Source organism: Girardinichthys multiradiatus, chromosome 4 (genome assembly GCF_021462225.1).
Source record: "Girardinichthys multiradiatus isolate DD_20200921_A chromosome 4, DD_fGirMul_XY1, whole genome shotgun sequence".
Classification (NCBI taxonomy): domain Eukaryota; kingdom Metazoa; phylum Chordata; class Actinopteri; order Cyprinodontiformes; family Goodeidae; genus Girardinichthys; species Girardinichthys multiradiatus.
Genome location: NC_061797.1, coordinates 10,585,396 through 10,603,263, shown reverse-complemented (window position 1 = coordinate 10,603,263; position 17,868 = coordinate 10,585,396). Strand labels below are relative to the sequence as shown.

The 17,868-nt window shown below is 39.6% G+C and overlaps 1 protein-coding gene across 2 annotated transcripts in view; it reads right to left on the bottom strand.

Annotated features, from left to right (window-relative positions):
* Positions 1 to 17,868, bottom strand: part of LOC124867351 (multiple C2 and transmembrane domain-containing protein 2-like) — a 60,226-nt gene that overhangs the window by 20,585 nt on the left and 21,773 nt on the right. The window contains exons 4-10 of one of the 2 annotated variants that reach the window (XM_047363756.1): positions 12,615 to 12,757; positions 12,207 to 12,283; positions 9,724 to 9,838; positions 6,364 to 6,390; positions 3,829 to 3,996; positions 3,523 to 3,653; positions 61 to 247 (exon numbers count right to left, since the gene is read on the bottom strand). In XM_047363756.1, the coding sequence (XP_047219712.1) occupies positions 61 to 247; positions 3,523 to 3,653; positions 3,829 to 3,996; positions 6,364 to 6,390; positions 9,724 to 9,838; positions 12,207 to 12,283; positions 12,615 to 12,757 (848 nt within the window). The remainder of the gene's footprint in view (positions 1 to 60; positions 248 to 3,522; positions 3,654 to 3,828; positions 3,997 to 6,363; positions 6,391 to 9,723; positions 9,839 to 12,206; positions 12,284 to 12,614; positions 12,758 to 17,868) is intronic. The other variant, XM_047363757.1, reaches the window with a different exon arrangement.

The following is a 17,868-nucleotide window of genomic DNA, read 5'->3' as shown; positions in this document are numbered from 1 at the left end:
TGGGTGGTGAAGTGCTGTATCAGTGTAATTGAAGTATTAGTGCACAGTTGTAATACTGACGTAGTTCTCCAGCTGGTTCTGTCGCTCTCGAGGTTCATCAAGCGGTGCGGCACTGAGGTCAGAGATGGAAACGCCACTGCATGTGTTTAGTCTGATCAGGAAGACCAAGGTTCCTCTGCTGGGACTCAGGGTCTGTCTAAACAACTGTCGCACATTGAAAGGGATCAGGGACAGGTCCACTTCACACCTGTACAGACACACACAGATATACAGAGACATTTCATAAATGTTCAATCATTTAAATTGGTCACCTCACACAAAACAGGCCCAAAGAAAGAATCCCCTTCGTCAGTTTCTATTAAGAAATGTCATCAAACATGTAGTTTCCTCTCACACAGAACTAAAATGTTCTGATCAATAAAGCTAAGATCAGGCTGTGTGAGATAAATACTCATAACAGCGCAGGTAATTAAGTTGGATTTTGTTTGATTTTATTAGTGTCCTGAGTTGGTGCAAAGTTTTAAAATGCATCAATAAATGAAACTTAAAATAACCAAAAATTTTAAAAATGACTATAAAGTACATAAAATAATGAATCTTGGAAACCTTGGCCACAGGAACTCTGAAAACCCCCCCACTAAAAAGCAGGAAATTTTCATTTAAGACGACCCTTACTTCTTGTAATCATGAACAAATTATTGTCTCCAATCTATATGTATTCTAGCACTCCTTTTGGCCATGTACCCCATATTGTCAAAAGTATTGGGTCACACCACCAAATCGATGAACTACAGTGTTCCAATCACTTCCATGGCTGCAGGTGAGTAAAGATTGGTATAGAGAAACTAGACTGGCCTGCACAGAGTTCTGACCTCAACCTTCTTGAACACCTTTGGGATGAGGCTGCAGTTCTGGTTTTCACAATGAACACACTCCTAAATGACACTCCAATGAACACACCCAGACTTTATAGATCAAAAATAGGATGTCGTCAAAGTTCCTGTACATGTGAAAGTAGACAGACACATACTTTTAGCAATAAACTGTAGCTTAAGAGCAATCTGCACCTGGATTTTTACAAAGATTTTCTTTATACATACAGGTCCTTCTCAAAATATTAGCATATTGTGATAAAGTTCATTATTTTCCATAATGTCATGATGAAAATTTAACATTCATATATTTTAGATTCATTGCACACTAACTGAAATATTTAAGGTCTTTTATTGTCTTAATACGGATGATTTTGTCATACAGCTCATGAAAACCCAAAATTCCTATCTCACAAAATTAGCATATCATTAAAAGGGTCTCTAAACGAGCTATGAACCTAATCATCTGAATCAACGAGTTAACTCTAAACACCTGCAAAAGATTCCTGAGGCTTTTAAAACTCCCAGCCTGGTTCATCACTCAAAACCCCAATCATGGGTAAGACTGCCGACCTGACTGCTGTCCAGAAGGCCACTATTGACACCCTCAAGCAAGAGGGTAAGACACAGAAAGACATTTCTGAACGAATAGGCTGTTCCCAGAGTGCTGTATCAAGGCACCTCAGTGGGAAGTCTGTGGGAAGGAAAAAGTGTGGCAGAAAACGCTGCACAACGAGAAGAGGTGACCGGACCCTGAGGAAGATTGTGGAGAAGGGCCGATTCCAGACCTTGGGGGACCTGCGGAAGCAGTGGACTGAGTCTGGAGTAGAAACATCCAGAGCCACCGTGCACAGGCGTGTGCAGGAAATGGGCTACAGGTGCCGCATTCCCCAGGTCAAGCCACTTTTGAACCAGAAACAGCGGCAGAAGCGCCTGATCTGGGCTACAGAGAAGCAGCACTGGACTGTTGCTCAGTGGTCCAAAGTACTTTTTTCGGATGAAAGCAAATTCTGCATGTCATTCAGAAATCAAGATGCCAGAGTCTGGAGGAAGACTGGGGAGAAGGAAATGCCAAAATGCCAGAAGTCCAGTGTCAAGTACCCACAGTCAGTGATGGTCTGGGGTGCCGTGTCAGCTGCTGGTGTTGGTCCACTGTGTTTTATCAAGGGCAGGGTCAATGCAGCTAGCTATCAGGAGATTTTGGAGCACTTCATGCTTCCATCTGCTGAAAAGCTTTATGGAGATGAAGATTTCATTTTTCAGCACGACCTGGCACCTGCTCACAGTGCCAAAACCACTGGTAAATGGTTTACTGACCATGGTATCACTGTGCTCAATTGGCCTGCCAACTCTCCTGACCTGAACCCCATAGAGAATCTGTGGGATATTGTGAAGAGAACGTTGAAAGACTCAAGACCCAACACTCTGAATGAGCTAAAGGCCGCTATCGAAGCATCCTGGGCCTCCATAAGACCTCAGCAGTGCCACAGGCTGATTGCCTCCATGCCACGCCGCATTGAAGCAGTCATTTCTGCCAAAGGATTCCTGTTGGATGGGTGTAAAAACTTGTTATCACTCATGTAAAAACTTTGGGTTGCAAGGCACCTGCACTATGCCTTCCTCCCTGTGTGTGTGAGATCATTGTTATCTCTGTGTGAACCAGCCTCCTTTCTGTCTCACACACACACACCCTGTCTGAACTGTCTGTTGAACTGTGCATATAAATAAAGAGATAGGGTGTCAAAAACTTTGTAGTTTCACTGCAAAGTGGGCTACCCTTGCTGCAAGTAACTATGACTGTATCGTTCTTACTTCTGAGTTGACTAAATAATACCTAACAATTCCCGACCAAGTATTGAGTGCATAACTGTACATGATTATTTGAAGGTTGACGTTTTTTGTATTAAAAACACTTTTCTTTTATTGGTCGGATGAAATATGCTAATTTTGTGAGATAGGAATTTTGGGTTTTCATGAGCTGTATGCCAAAATCATCCATATTAAGACAATAAAAGACCTGAAATATTTCAGTTAGTGTGCAATGAATCTAAAATATATGAATGTTAAATTTTCATCATTACATTATGGAAAATAATGAACTTTATCACAATATGCTAATATTTTGAGAAGGACCTGTATTTAGAAGAGAACATACTAAATAATAGAGCAGAGAAAAATGAGGGAAAGTTTGGAGTGTTCATGGTAATCATGCCTGGATGGGACTCTAGGCTGACTGCACACTAACCCAAGGGGGTATGTGTTACCATGGGGCCATGAACTGAGGTCCGAGTGGATAAAACCAGCTTTTTCAGGGTAAAAACTAAGATTTAGGGTGAGGTTAGAAGGCAATGAAAGGTATTATTTTGATAAAAGACTTTAAAGAAAATAAAGAAAATCCAGTGAATACATAGCAACTATAAATGTGAATACCGTTTCATCCTCTTTCCATTTTTAGATGACTGGACAGAGGTCTATGAGACATTAAGACATTGTTGTATAACCTCACCCTGCTTTAAACTTCAAAAACACAGCAGACAGGTCAGGTTGAAAGTCACTGGTCTCCATGAAGCTATTTTTCTTTTTAAAATTATAATCATAATCATAATATTTTAAAAAAGCACACAGAGAAATTTAAAGAGCAGACACTTACGTCCCCAAGCGCTCCTCATTCCTTCGTGCTTCTTTGGACCAGAGCTCCACCTCCAGGACTTGTGGAACATTCAGGAACTGTTTCATGGTGAATCTTTCTCTCCACTGAGGATTGGCCACTTTGCAGTGATTCTGAATAAAAAACAACATGAAACATGAATAACAAACACAATAATCTTTAACAACTTTCATTAGAAGAACAATTAGTGATGGTGTAGGGTTTTTGTTCTAATAGTTATGAAGGAAACAAAACCAATAAGGGGAAAGCAGATAATGGAAGAGATAAAAACACGCATTAACTTTGTACCTTGCTTTTAAACTGCTGCTCTCCCAATTTGAAGCGAACAAACAGATGACCTGTCTGACTGTCCAAGGTCAACCCCTGAGCTTTGACCAGTGTCAATGACACAACGGACGTCCAGATCTGACTCTTCTTCAGCGAATCTGACAAACGAGAGTTCTGGCAAGCCCCTACCTGTAAGAGAGGGTAGAGATCCAAATGAGAGATGGGAAAAATGTGTGAAGAAGGATGAATATTGGGAGAGAGAACCAAAATCAATCAACCTGAATTAAATCTCCAAAATCAAAAGTCAAAGTGTAGGATATACAATCAGGAAAGACAAAAACAAATAGCAAACCAGTTTACATAGTAGAAAACAAATAGTATTTTTATCAGTGCTTTTATGTCTGAAGCAAACACTCCTGAAAAGGACAATTTGAATTTCCAGGTTTCTCATCGACATGTCTCATCATGAACATACAAAAATATCAAAACTCTGAAATTCATGTAAGCATCAACTTACATTTTGGGTTTTAGCCATTGCACATAGGCCTATAATGAGGAAAAGCCTAATGAGCTGGTTACCACTATCAACATATACAAAGTTTACAAAATGTTCTGGTCCTAAAACCCCCAAAAAAACTGTCTCTCGTACCATTCCTACAGTTGAAAGTCCTTTTAGAGGACAAAATGCGCCAAAGAAACTACAGGTTCTCTGGTCGTCTGGATAGCCCACAGTACAGCAAGCCTGCCTGTTGCTGAACACTGCCATTCAGCTGGCTTAAAGAAGGCATAGAAACCAAAGGAGCATCACATATCACTGTTAGGAATCCAACATTGTTTTAAAATGACAGCTGGCAAGCTACAAGCAGCATGCCTCAACATCTGACTAGCCAAGAGTTTAGAGCGACTAAATATCTAGCTAACATCTGCTTTTCAACTACGTTTACTCGTTAAAGAGAGATAATGTTCTATGCAGTAAGCGATGCAAAAGGTAAGTTAATGATTGCTGGCGGTTACTCGGAAATTAAGATGAATGTAGGAACCTGGTAAATAAATGACAAATAATTGGTGTTGTAAGTAACAGTATTTTGACTATTAAAATGTCATCCTGAAAGATAGAAAAGGTGTCCATCTGCCTCAACCGCTGGTGTTAAATGATAAATGGACTGAACTTATATAGCACTTTTCCAGTCATACAGACCACTCAAAGCGCTTTACACTAGAGCCACATTCACCCAATCGCACTCACTAACAGTCACACATTCATGCACCGATACGCAGATCGGTAGGCAACTTGAGGTTAAGTGCCTTGCCCAGGGGCACATCGACATACAGCAGGAGGAAGCTGGAATCGAACCCACAACCTTCTGATTGCAAGACGACTACTCTTCCTACTGAGCCACAGTCAAAGTTGCTCTAATCTAGAACGGTGGCTGGGAGCCGCAGAAAATCCTCCAGAGGGCCACAAATGGCTCACGGGCCGCAATTTGGGCATCCCTAAATTAGATCATGTGACACATTTATCATGATCCTCTGAAGCTATTTTTATAAGTAATGGTTACCAAACACTTTCTTATACTGGTTCACGTCTCATCCAAAACAAAGATCAGAGGTCACAAACTCTGTATCTCTTAGGTGATGGTGTTCACCATGAACAGCTGCATCTGACATGATGTTGCTGTTGTTGTGACACAGGCAAAAGTAGAAGATCAGCTTTAAGTTTACCTGCCACACTGCAGTTTATCCCTCAATGCTTTATCATGTGTACCTATTCAGTCATCTAAAAGCTTTCAAACACAAAGGTAGTTAATATGCGTGCACATAGTCTCCATTTTCCTTTCTGGCAAGCAGTTTGCAAAGCTAGCAGTAGTCCTTCTCATGGTGCTACAGCAGATTCATAAACTATGCACTGCAAGCAGCAAGGGAAGCCACAAAACATGCATCTAGAAACTGCTCTGAGTTTACCACCCCTTCGTCACAGTGAATTCAGAACACAACAGTCAGACTTTTTCTACATCATGGTCAGGAGCGTGCTTGTAATCGTCTCTTGTGCTACTCTGTCTAAACTACACAACATTTAAGACAAAAGTATAATGTATTTTTAATATGGAAAAAGATTCTATTGCTCTTGTGTTCTTACTTTGGCTTTGGGTTAATAAGGAAGAAAGATTTTCGATTAATTTGCAGATTTGAAGTTCAACAACAAACGCATATTAAAAGAGAAAACTGAATTAAAATTTGTCAAAAAATTTGATATTTCAAACATTTGTGAAATCTTAATTAAAAAGACAGATGTATTTTTTCCTAAATTAAGGTAATTTGCTGCCCTCTTGTGACAGAAAGATATTATTTACATTATAAGATATCTGCCAAAATATATTAAATTCTTTAGTTTGTGCCGTCCGATCAGAACGAAGCGAATTTAAACATGATTGTTGACCTGGGCATTTATTGCTGATGCCAAGAGGTGTTTTACTTTTGGCAGATACCCATTATAAAGCTGACCGAGTTGATTGTTGCTTATTGTCTGTCCAATGTGTTCCCTCCACCATGCCTTACCCTACTACTTCGTTTTCGGGGCCACTTCTGCTGACAGGAGCATGCATGTTAAATGCAAAATAAAATGGCACTGAGATTAGTAGGCCATACAGACAACATTTAAAACATTAAGACAGATACAATGAAAAGCAAGCACAATTTCTCCCAAATCTAAGGTTTTATGTATCAAGACAGTTTGCTAAATGAATTAGTTCTTACTAAGTCTTAAAGCTGTGACAGAGTAAACCATGGGTCAATAACAACACATAACATGTTGCAATGTCAAACTAAGCCAAAATACAAAAGCAGTGTGTGGAAATTAAGTTTAGGAGATATTTTATTAACTTGCAAAAGTACTTTTAACACAATAACTAGAAGTAAAGGTCTTCTGGTAACTGACGTTCTCCATTTAACTCCTCAAACGGTTTGGTATAAAAATTAATTTGGCAAAATGACAGAAACTTTCAGTGGTGGCAAAAAGGTCCCAAACCCTGAGTTTGTGCCACTCCTCGATGGCACTGCATGGTCCATTATGTTCATATATTTTCCTTTTGCCATTGCATTCCTGTACAAAATGTAATATTTCCACCTTGGTCTTGTCTGCCTAACGAACATTGTTTCAGAAGTCTTCAGAAGTGTTCAGATGCAGTTTTCCTACAGGTCCTTCTCAAAATATTAGCATATTGTGATAAAGTTCATTATTTTCCATAATGTCATGATGAAAATTTAACATTCATATATTTTAGATTCATTGCACACTAACTGAAATATTTCAGGTCTTTTATTGTCTTAATACGGATGATTTTGGCATACAACTCATGAAAACCCAAAATTCCTATCTCACAAAATTAGCATATCATTAAAAGGGTCTCTAAACGAGCTATGAACCTAATCATCTGAATCAACGAGTTAACTCTAAACACCTGCAAAAGATTCCTGAGGCCTTTAAAACTCCCAGCCTGGTTCATCACTCAAAAACCCAATCATGGGTAAGACTGCCGACCTGACTGCTGTCCAGAAGGCCACTATTGACACCCTCAAGCAAGAGGGTAAGACACAGAAAGAAATTTCTGAACGAATAGGCTGTTCCCAGAGTGCTGTATCAAGGCACCTCAGTGGGAAGTCTGTGGGAAGGAAAAAGTGTGGCAGAAAACGCTGCACAACAAGAAGAGGTGACCGGACCCTGAGGAAGATTTTGGAGAAGGGCCGATTCCAGACCTTGGGGGACCTGCGGAAGCAGTGGACTGAGTCTGGAGTAGAAACATCCAGAGCCACCGTGCACAGGCGTGTGCAGGAAATGGGCTACAGGTGCCGCATTCCCCAGGTCAAGCCACCTTTGAACCAGAAACAGCGGCAGAAGCGCCTTACCTGGGCTACAGAGAAGCAGCACTGGACTGTTGCTCAGTGGTCCAAAGTACTTTTTTCGGATGAAAGCAAATTCTGCATGTCATTCAGAAATCAAGGTGCCAGAGTCTGGAGGAAGACTGGGGAGAAGGAAATGCCAAAATGCCAGAAGTCCAGTGTCAAGTACCCACAGTGATGGTCTGGGGTGCCGTGTCAGCTGCTGGTGTTGGTTCACTGTGTTTTATCAAGGGCAGGGTCAATGCAGCTAGCTATCAGGAGATTTTGGAGCACTTCATGCTTCCATCTGCTGAAAAGCTTTATGGAGATGAAGATTTCATTTTTCAGCACGACCTGGCACCTGCTCACAGTGCCAAAACCACTGGTAAATGGTTTACTGACCATGGTATCACTGTGCTCAATTGGCCTGCCAACTCTCCTGACCTGAACCCCATAGAGAATCTGTGGGATATTGTGAAGAGAACGTTGAGAGACTCAAGACCCAACACTCTGGATGAGCTAAAGGCCGCTATCGAAGCATCCTGGGCCTCCATAAGACCTCAGCAGTGCCACAGGCTGATTGCCTCCATGCCACGCCGCATCGAAGCAGTCATTTCTGCCAAAGGATTCCCGACCAAGTATTGAGTGCATAACTGTACATGATTATTTGAAGGTTGACGTTTTTTGTATTAAAAATACTTTTCTTTTATTAGTCGGATGAAATATGCTAATTTTGTGAGATAGGAATTTTGGGTTTTCATGAGCTGTATGCCAAAATCATCCGTATTAAGACAATAAAAGACCTGAAATATTTCAGTTAGTGTGCAATGAATCTAAAATATATGAATGTTAAATTTTCATCATTACATTATAGAAAATAATGAACTTTATCACAATATGCTAATATTTTGAGAAGGACCTGTATATAGCTGTGGTGTTTGAGGCTCCATTCATCCATCCATTGCCTTCTGCTTATCCGAGGTCAGGTAGCGGGGGCAGCAGTCTAAGCAGAGAGACCCAGACTTCCCTCCGTGCCGGAACACCTCACCAGGGAGGCGTCCAGGAGGCATCCTAACCAGATGCCCGAGTCACCTCAATTGGCTCCTCTCGATGTGGAGAAGCAGCGGCTCTACTCTAAGTCCCTCCCGGATGACCAAGCTTCTCACCCTATCTCTAAGGGAGAGCCCAGACACCCTGCGGAGGAAACTCATTTCATGACCCAAAGCTTATAACCATAGATGAGGGTAGGAACGTAGATCGACCGGTAAATTGAGAGCTTCGTGCTTGAGGCTTTCTTCTGGCAATTCTTGCAAAGAACCCTAAATGAATTATTCCAAATTCATTTGACAATGTATGGGAAGGAAAAATAAGTCAAGCTCTCTGGCCTTTTCAGCCTAACAACTGGAACTAGCACAGAAAATGTTGGTATTTTTTTTGTTGTCAGTTAAGACTTATAATGTGTATTCTAATGAATTTCTACGTAACACATGAGGAATTACTATTGATCTTTCTCAACCTGCATTAAATTGAACTTTCAGGTTTTGGAGGTATGTATACTTTCTTGAAAGAAAATGTTCTTACTACAAACTTGGGCTAACAAGGACAACAAACATTCAAGAGAGAGGTAACAGTAGAAAAAAACTAACCAAGCCACGATTTAGCTGCTGTTATTACATGACAAAAACATCTGGTCACAGCTGCTGATTAACTGCTCCAAGTCGCTACCTACATTCTTATTCCCTTGTAGAAGCTATAACAGCAGAATTTATATTTCACACACTGCTTGAATTTTGGTTGAGTTTACGTTGACTAAAATATTTGTAATGTGCTATATGTTACTATTTGGTTAAGGTTATATTTGCCTCTTTTCAGAATGTGGTAAAGTCAAATCAATCTCTCTATTGTATCCTGATTTGTAAAACCTTAAAACAGAAAACGGTTGTGCTTTCTTTTCACCATCCCTGCATGTAGTAAATCTAATGTAAACAGACATTCTACTTCTAGAACACATGCAGTTAATACACAAAGGGCTTGCCATACAATGCTCTTCTTGCTGCTTCCGTTTTTGAGCGACAGTATCATGTCTACCAGCAGGTAGCCCATGTCTTCCTCCAAAGTGTTTGGGTCAGTCAGTGAGAGAGAGAGCTCATTGACCCTGAGAAGAGGAAAAGTTAAGGTTAAACACTTCAGATTAGAAGATGGACAGTCACATGCTATGGATAAACCAAGAAAAACACATTGTACCTTCCATCATCACCAGAGAGCAAAACTGACCTGCCTGCAGCATTCTTCAATTAAGCAATATTTATAGGACTCTAGCAAAAATAACATCACTGTTGGACAATGTCTCCCACCCCAAGCATGAAGCTGTTGCAGAACTGGAGAGCTCCTTCAGTGAAAGACTTGCTGCGTCCTAGGTGTACAAAGGGGCGTTATCAGGGATCCTTCCTTTCCAGCAGCTGTTAGACCTTATAACCATCACTGTTCTCAAAAAGCTTAATACGTGTTTACATGGCTGGTGTCATTTGCATAGTTTTTCCATTTTTTGTAAATAGTATGCTGTTTTTTTATGCACAGATATACATGCGCAGTTTGTACATTCCCAAAATCACTCAACTCACTTGCATATTTCACCTAATCTGAGTATGCCATTTTTATTAACTGCACAGTTTTTTCCCTTTTATTGTATTTTTTTTTTCTTACTGTACAGTCAATTCTTAGTTTTTGTTTATTATAGTTTTTACTTTTGTGTGTATCTACATGCTTCCATTTGCCTTTTATGTTGCTGCTGATACACCTGAATTTCCTCACTGTGGGAGAATAAAGGATATTTCTATTCTATTCTATTTTATTTGTAGTTTCAACTAGTGCAATTGCAGGTTTTGTAAATAATGTAAGGCACTGTAGCCGATACTCACACAGATGTTCATTGGACACCTTTTATCTATATGAAATAGTGAGGTATCCAGGCCCCTCTTCACATTTCATGATGTTACAACCCCAGACTTCAATGAATTTTATTGGTGATTGTATGTGATAAACCAATACAATGTAGCATAAAAAAATCACATGTGAAAGGAAAATGATGCATGGCTTAGAATTGTTTGATTAATAAAATCTGATGTGATGTGCATTTGTATTCAACCTTTCTGGATCAATTCTTTGTAGAATCACCTAAAATACCCATTTTTTGGGATATGTCTCCACCAGCTTTCTAGACTGACATTTATCCACAAGTATTCCATTGAAACTCCGGCTGTATGTTTAGGGTCCTTGTCCTGCTCCACCCTAGTCTCAAGTCTTTTGTGGCCTCTGACAGGTCTTTTTCCATGTTTGCCCTGTATTTAGATACATCTATATTCCCATCAACAGCTTCCTTGTCCTCACTGTTAAAACACATCCCTGCAGCATGACACTGCCATGAGCATGTTTCAAAGTGTGGACGTTGTATTCAGGCAGTGCAATGTTAGTTTTCCTTCACTTATATTGTTTAGCATGTAGCTCAAAAAGTTGCCTTTTGGCCTTATCTGATGTGATGTCTTCCTCAACGTGTTTACTGTGTTGCCTACCTTGTTTGTGAAAAACTACAACTGAAATTTCATATGGCTTTTTTTGCAATAATAGCTTTATTCTTTCAGTTTATCCCATAAATGTCTTATATGTAGAGTGCAAAACTAATAGCGTCCTTGTTGTCTTCCAACTTAGTTGTGAATCTGTGCTGCTCAACCAGTTACCACGACACTCTGTGCTGTGAGCAATGCTCTCCCTTCCTACCCTGTCAGTTTAGGTAAAGGACCATGTCTTACCATTTTCAAATAATCTATGGAACATTCCTAACAAATTTGGTTGCATTGCATCTTATTTAGGGATCTCAAAGTAAACATAGCTAAACACTTATGTATGCCACACTTTTCAGATTTCCTTTTGTAAAGTTTGAAAACCATGCATTCTTTGCTTTCCACGTTAAAATAATACACTACTTTGTACTGGTCCATAACTCGTTTGTTTGGAATCATGTGTGCTGGGTAAAGAAAAAGTATTTGATTTGATCTGTTCTGTCATAAAACATCATATTTTAATTCATTTTTGATTTAACATTTATACATTTTTTGGTCACATTAGGTATATTAGGTCCAGTTCCCTGAAAAACAGACCTTCCCATTGATTCTGCCAATAAATGTCTGAGGTTACCTACTGAGCTATCTACCTGAACAGGACTGAGTACATATAGTGAGTTACAACACCTTAGTGTACCTAAAGTTCACCACTGTAAGATACTAGCCTAGTAGCAATAATAAATGCCGAATGTAAAGTTTGATGCAACTTAAAAACATCTTCGGAAATACCCACCAGGGGGCACCATTTATCTGAATTGTAAGTACATAGGCACACATGATAAAGGTGTTTGCCCAATTTCACTATCAAATGCTGATATGACTAAATGATCACTTTATGGCGAATTCACACCAATATTACTCAGCTCCAACATACCATATACCACACTCATAATTTATAACACTTACTTGTCAATTTCTAAATCACTCAGGAGAACAGAGGAAGAGCCCATGAAGTCATCTGTCGTCAGATCACTGTCGTACACCTGCGTCATCAAAAAACATAGTGTTAACCCAGGAATCAGTCACCATACCTTTAACTTCATCACTACTCTAACTGAAGAAAGCAGTGTCACTTTGTAGAGCTAATGCACTAATCAAGCACTGATATTCTATAACATACCTTTCATTAGATCAACCATTTAACTCCTACCCAGTTAAAACTCGTTTTCCCCAGCAGAGGTTCTACAAAAGCACCATGTGAACCAAAAGAATCATGGAAACCACCCCCAACCATCACGCTTTGACAAAGAAATGTAAACCTTCATAAAGAAGTTCCAAATGACCCTGTTAAATAACTTGTGAATGAGACGTTACCTTCATGTAGATCTTCTGATTCAGATCCTTTACTGGTACAGCGAAGGACTCATTCCATGTAGGGTTGAGGTTTTTATAAATCACTTTGCTTTTATAGATGCTTTTTCCGTCAAACTTGAACTTTACGTAAGGGTCGCTGGTACCTAAAGAACATTTATGACAAACAAAATAATATTTCTAATAAATATTTTAAAACTGTAGGGAGGGTTTAGCATATTGTGAAAGAACCTTGCCAGGGCAGTCAGCCATGAACAAAGGTTACATGGCCCAGAGGATAAAAGGAACAGGCTGCATTTTCAGAAATTCAGATGGTAACATTTGAAAATCTGAAATTAATATTTGAAAATTGCTTCACTACTATAAATCAACTGGTTTGGCTTCACACATTTATTTTTCATTATGATACACTGATGATAAAATAAAAAATGCTAAAAACAAACTGAACAAAAAAAAAGCCAGAAATAGGTCTGTTTTTTTAAAATTTCCAAATAAAGTTATTCACACCTCTATTCACTTCAGAGAAAATGTACTGGTTTCAAGTAAGAGGGAGGCCTGTTCACTCTACCATTTCACATGTCTGTTTGGAGGATGTGGTTTTTTTTTTTTCTCCCCAGACACCAGGACCACAACTTCCTGCTTTAAAAGCCAACTAAACTTCAGCTCCTGATGGCAGCTGAAAAATGCTCATTAAGTTTGTTTGAACTTTGTTTCCAGTCCAGGAAGGCATCATGGGTGATTCTGCCAAGTTTTGGAAAACATTGTTTTATAATGCTTTCATTTCAGAAGTTCCTCCAAACTACTCATGATGTTTCTATGGGTCTCTCAGCCATTTCAAAGAGTGGGAGCTGCTGTTTTTGGACCTTACAACCCACTGCAAAACTGGCTTGCACAAAACATTTGACCTAAAACCTGCCATACACCCCTGTTACTCCGTGCTACCACAACAGTGGACTCATAGGGCAGTCAAGGCTTAAATAAAACCAGGACTAAACTACTCTGGTCTAACTTAATCCACACTAATCCAATTGCTTTCTGAGATGTTGATTAACTTCAGATCAATTCATTTCAGACTACAGCGTCTCTGACTAAGGTAATCAAGGACCAGTCAGATAATGTGTTGGAAGCCGAATTAGATTAACAATGTGCACATGGTGCAAAGGTGAGGTTGCTCTGAAAACCTGGGTTGGAATTTCCCTATTATAAATTTTAGCAGTTTATGTGTATGGAACAGGAGTTTGACTTCTGACGAAGCATGGACAACAAAAAAAGAAAGCGTTCAAAAAACTTCAGTGAAAGTGAAAATTGGCGTTTGAAGGGAATTATATAAAAAAAAAAAACATAATTGAGTACAAACATCATGATTCAACCACAGAAAAAAAAAAAAAAATGAAAGGCGCAAACTGCAATTGTAAATGAATATAACTTGAATGAAAGAGTTACCAACAGGACCCTCCAACAGATTCAGGTAAGATTTAATTATATTATTTACAGTATCCTGATTGTTTTAAACACTCATGATGAAATGTATGTTTGCTCATTTCAAGACAGGTAGGGGACCCCCAGTCAGACCACAGACCGATGACCTGGGAGAATTGTTGACTGCGATGATTGAAAGCCAAAACCCTTGGAAGGCATCCCAGATGATGAACATCTGGACAGTTCAGGTGGGGAATCTTCAATACTCTTTGTCCTGCTCAGGAAAGCTAAATAGTACCATCTTTTGCACTATGAATAAAAAGGAGAAATACTCTTGAAATCTTATGTCTTGTATTGTAATTCTTTCTAGAAAAAGACGACCTGAGCTTTAATCAAATGTTGGAGGAGCCAGAGCAGAGTCAGAAAAATCAGACACCTGCACCTGCGGCAGCAGCCAGTATCTCCAACCCAGGCAGCACAGCAAGAGTGAAAAGGCTGACTATGCATGAAGAACTTGCTATAGAGTTTCATGAGCACAAATTGCAATATCTAAAAGAACATGAACTCAAGATAAAAATCCTTCTAGTGGAGTTGTCAGTCAACGAGATGGAGAGAGACATGAAGCAGCAGCAACGGCAGCAGCTAAACTTCAGTGTGTTTCCTAACAATGCCTCTGTTGACCTTGTGCCATTATGAAATAAAGATGTTCCGTTACACTCATAATTCAACCAACATTTATTCAGTAATGGACCATATTTTCTTCATCTTTACCATTTTCAAAATGATAGAAAATGTAGTCAGATCATTTGTGGATCACTCAACATCTTCCAGCTTCTTTTCTTTTTCTTTATGAAAAGTGCTGCACAGCAAAGCTGTTTCTATAAGCATGTCCAGTTTTGTCATTGGCTACCTCCACGGGAACATGTGGGTCAATGTAATATTCAGTTGGTGGGTGTACACAGCCATGCTGTCTGAGGTGATTATGTAGCACTGCAGTTGCCACAATAGCAATACAGGATCTTCTTGGTTCAAAACGTAACGTATTTCCTGAGACATTGGAAACGATTCTTCCAGATACCAAACATGTGCTCTACTGTCTTCTGGTGTGGCGCTGCTGCACAGGCCTTACTGGATGCAGATAAGGAGTAAATAAGAAGTGTGTCCGTGCGTAACCACTGTTACCAAGTAGGTCTCCACTGTGTTCTCCAGCTTCAAACTGAGCACACAGAGGAGTTTTGGAAAATCCTTGAGTCGTGTGTTGAACCGCTCCAGCGTGCAACAATGTTTGAGAACTGCATAGTGGGAGTACAGACACCCTGTACGTTTATTGAAAACCAGTTTTTACGACTCCTGTAGAGCTCAGCATCTTCTGTTGAAATCTTCTTTCTGGTCTTGGTGGTGGTCTTCCAGCATCATTGATGTAGTCAAGATAATCCATTTTGCCCATCCACAGTGAAGCATACAGCCTTTACTCTGGAGTTAAACCTGCCTCTGGCCAGGTTTAATTTAAGTCTTCATTTAGACCTGGATTAGCTCTAGTCTTCCTTCAAGACAGAAGATTATATAATTCAAGACTAGGACAAGTCTGGAACTACTGTAATCCATATCTAAGAAAGCTGTTTCAATAAATCCTGGTTTAAAATGTGGTTTAATCTAGAACTAGGGTTTAATCCCTGAACGGGAAACTAGGCAATAAGGTTTAACAACAGCTAATATTAGCGAAGTCATTAGCTGCATATAAAGACTGTTATGAACCTACCTGTTTGTCTCAGTCCTCTGAGAACAGATGCTGCAGTTCCCAGATGACATTTGTTGTTAAACACCTTGATGAACAATTTCCTCCATTAGCAACAACATGCCTCACTGTTGAATTGGGGCGTTCACAGTGAATTGCAAAAGTATTCATAACCCCATACTTTTCTTTTTTTTTTTTTTTACATTTTTCAAAGTATTTTCACAAATTTGACACATTTTTGTGGGGGATTTTATCCTATAGACTAACACTAAGTAGTGCATAACTTTGAAGTTGAAGGAAAACGATACACAGTTTTCACAAACTGTGTATCGTATGCAATCTCTGATCTCTGACTGTTTTGTTAGTAAATAGAGCCCCTCTGTGTGTGATCTAAACTCAGTAAAAACCCGGATGTCAGGTCAGGAAGTTTCAATATCTCACCGAGTCCTCTTCAATTCATCATCCAGCAAAGGAAAGAGGCTAGCACAACTGCAAAACTATTAAAACATGGACATGAAGAACAATAATCAGAGAAGCATTCTGGAAGCGAAAGAAACCGTTCAGAAGCTGCAGAGATTAACAGCTCAGCTGGTAGAATCTGGTGACAAAACTATTGGTTTTGTACTCTACAAATCTGGCCTTTATGGAAGAGTTCCAAGCAAAAAGTTAATGTAAAAAGAACACCTTTAACAATCCCCTTCGCAGTTTGCCAGAAACCATGTAAAAGGACACAAGAAATATATGGAAGAAGGTGGAAACAAACACAAAACCATCCCTGTGGTGAAAAATGAAGGTGGCAGCACCATGGTGTGGGGATGCTTTTCTCCAACAGGGACAAAGAAGTAAAGTAGTTAGTGAAGATGGTTCAGGCTTCTGATCACTAATGGGCTCCTCACTCTTAAAGCTTTTCCTGCACATCCCACTAGGAGCAAACCCAGATTGAACTAGGGAGCATGTGTCACTAGGGAGAGGAATGTCTGGGTTTTCCCTCTGTTACACACGTAACAGAGGTTTTCTGTCCACTGTTGCTTCCTGTATGTTCAGTGTGAGGGATTGCTGCAAAGTTAATGACTTATTGCAATCAGCTGTCCACTGTCTATACGTACTCATCCAAAAAAGCCCGAACTGAAACGTCTGAGTTGAACCAGAGTTTGCGCTCTCATTGGTTCGAAATCACGTTTAGGAACCGGAACCAGCTCTGAACCACGTTGGTGGAAATGGGACTTCAAGGGGAGATCCAAAGATGTGGCATACTTTTTAAATAATTATTTTTTCAAATAAAAATAAATAGATAACTATGTATCATTTTTATTCTACCTGACAAATATGCATAACTTTGTGTTGGTCGATCACATGAAAACCTCAAACAGTCACATTACTTTTGTAAAGGCAGTGTAACATAATGAGAAAAGGTTTAGGGGTATGAATAGTTTTGCCAGACCTCCTCTATAATAGTGCTTCTTAGTCTTCAAAAAACAATAACCAGGAATTGTCTGCCTTACTTAACTTGACGGCTTGTCTACTAGTTAGACGTTATCGTGTCTGCCTCTGTTTAGTGCGTAATTCCAAACCATCAGCAAATGACTCAATAAATGTTTTGACATGTTTGTGTTTGTAAAACATGCTTCTTTCAAAAGACCATGGTATTTCAACAACGCTGCATGGAAACAAAAACATCCTTTGCTTCAAACCTGATCTTCATTTACCACGTTACTTTCACCATGTGTGTATATGCGTAAACAGACACCCAGGCAAACAAGAGAAATTGAATTCAAATGCATCCCAGAAGTGAAATAGCCTCAGGTATTCAGCACTGGGTGTGGCTCCAACAGGTTCTCATATTATGTAAGGAGATCTGCCGAGGCACAGCAGAACATGCAGCCTACCTAACACAACACCCAGCTGTCTGTTGTTCCTGGATTGAATAACATATGTAGTCAAACAAGCATTAATAAGACAATAAGGCAAAACAAACTAATGCTGGTGAAAGCAGAAAATGCAGACCAACAGCGAGGAAGCAGTTTTCTAGGAGGTTCTAATATCGCATTTGTTGAATTCAGACGATCTGCACCCATACAAACAGTAAAATGAGAAGCAAATAAA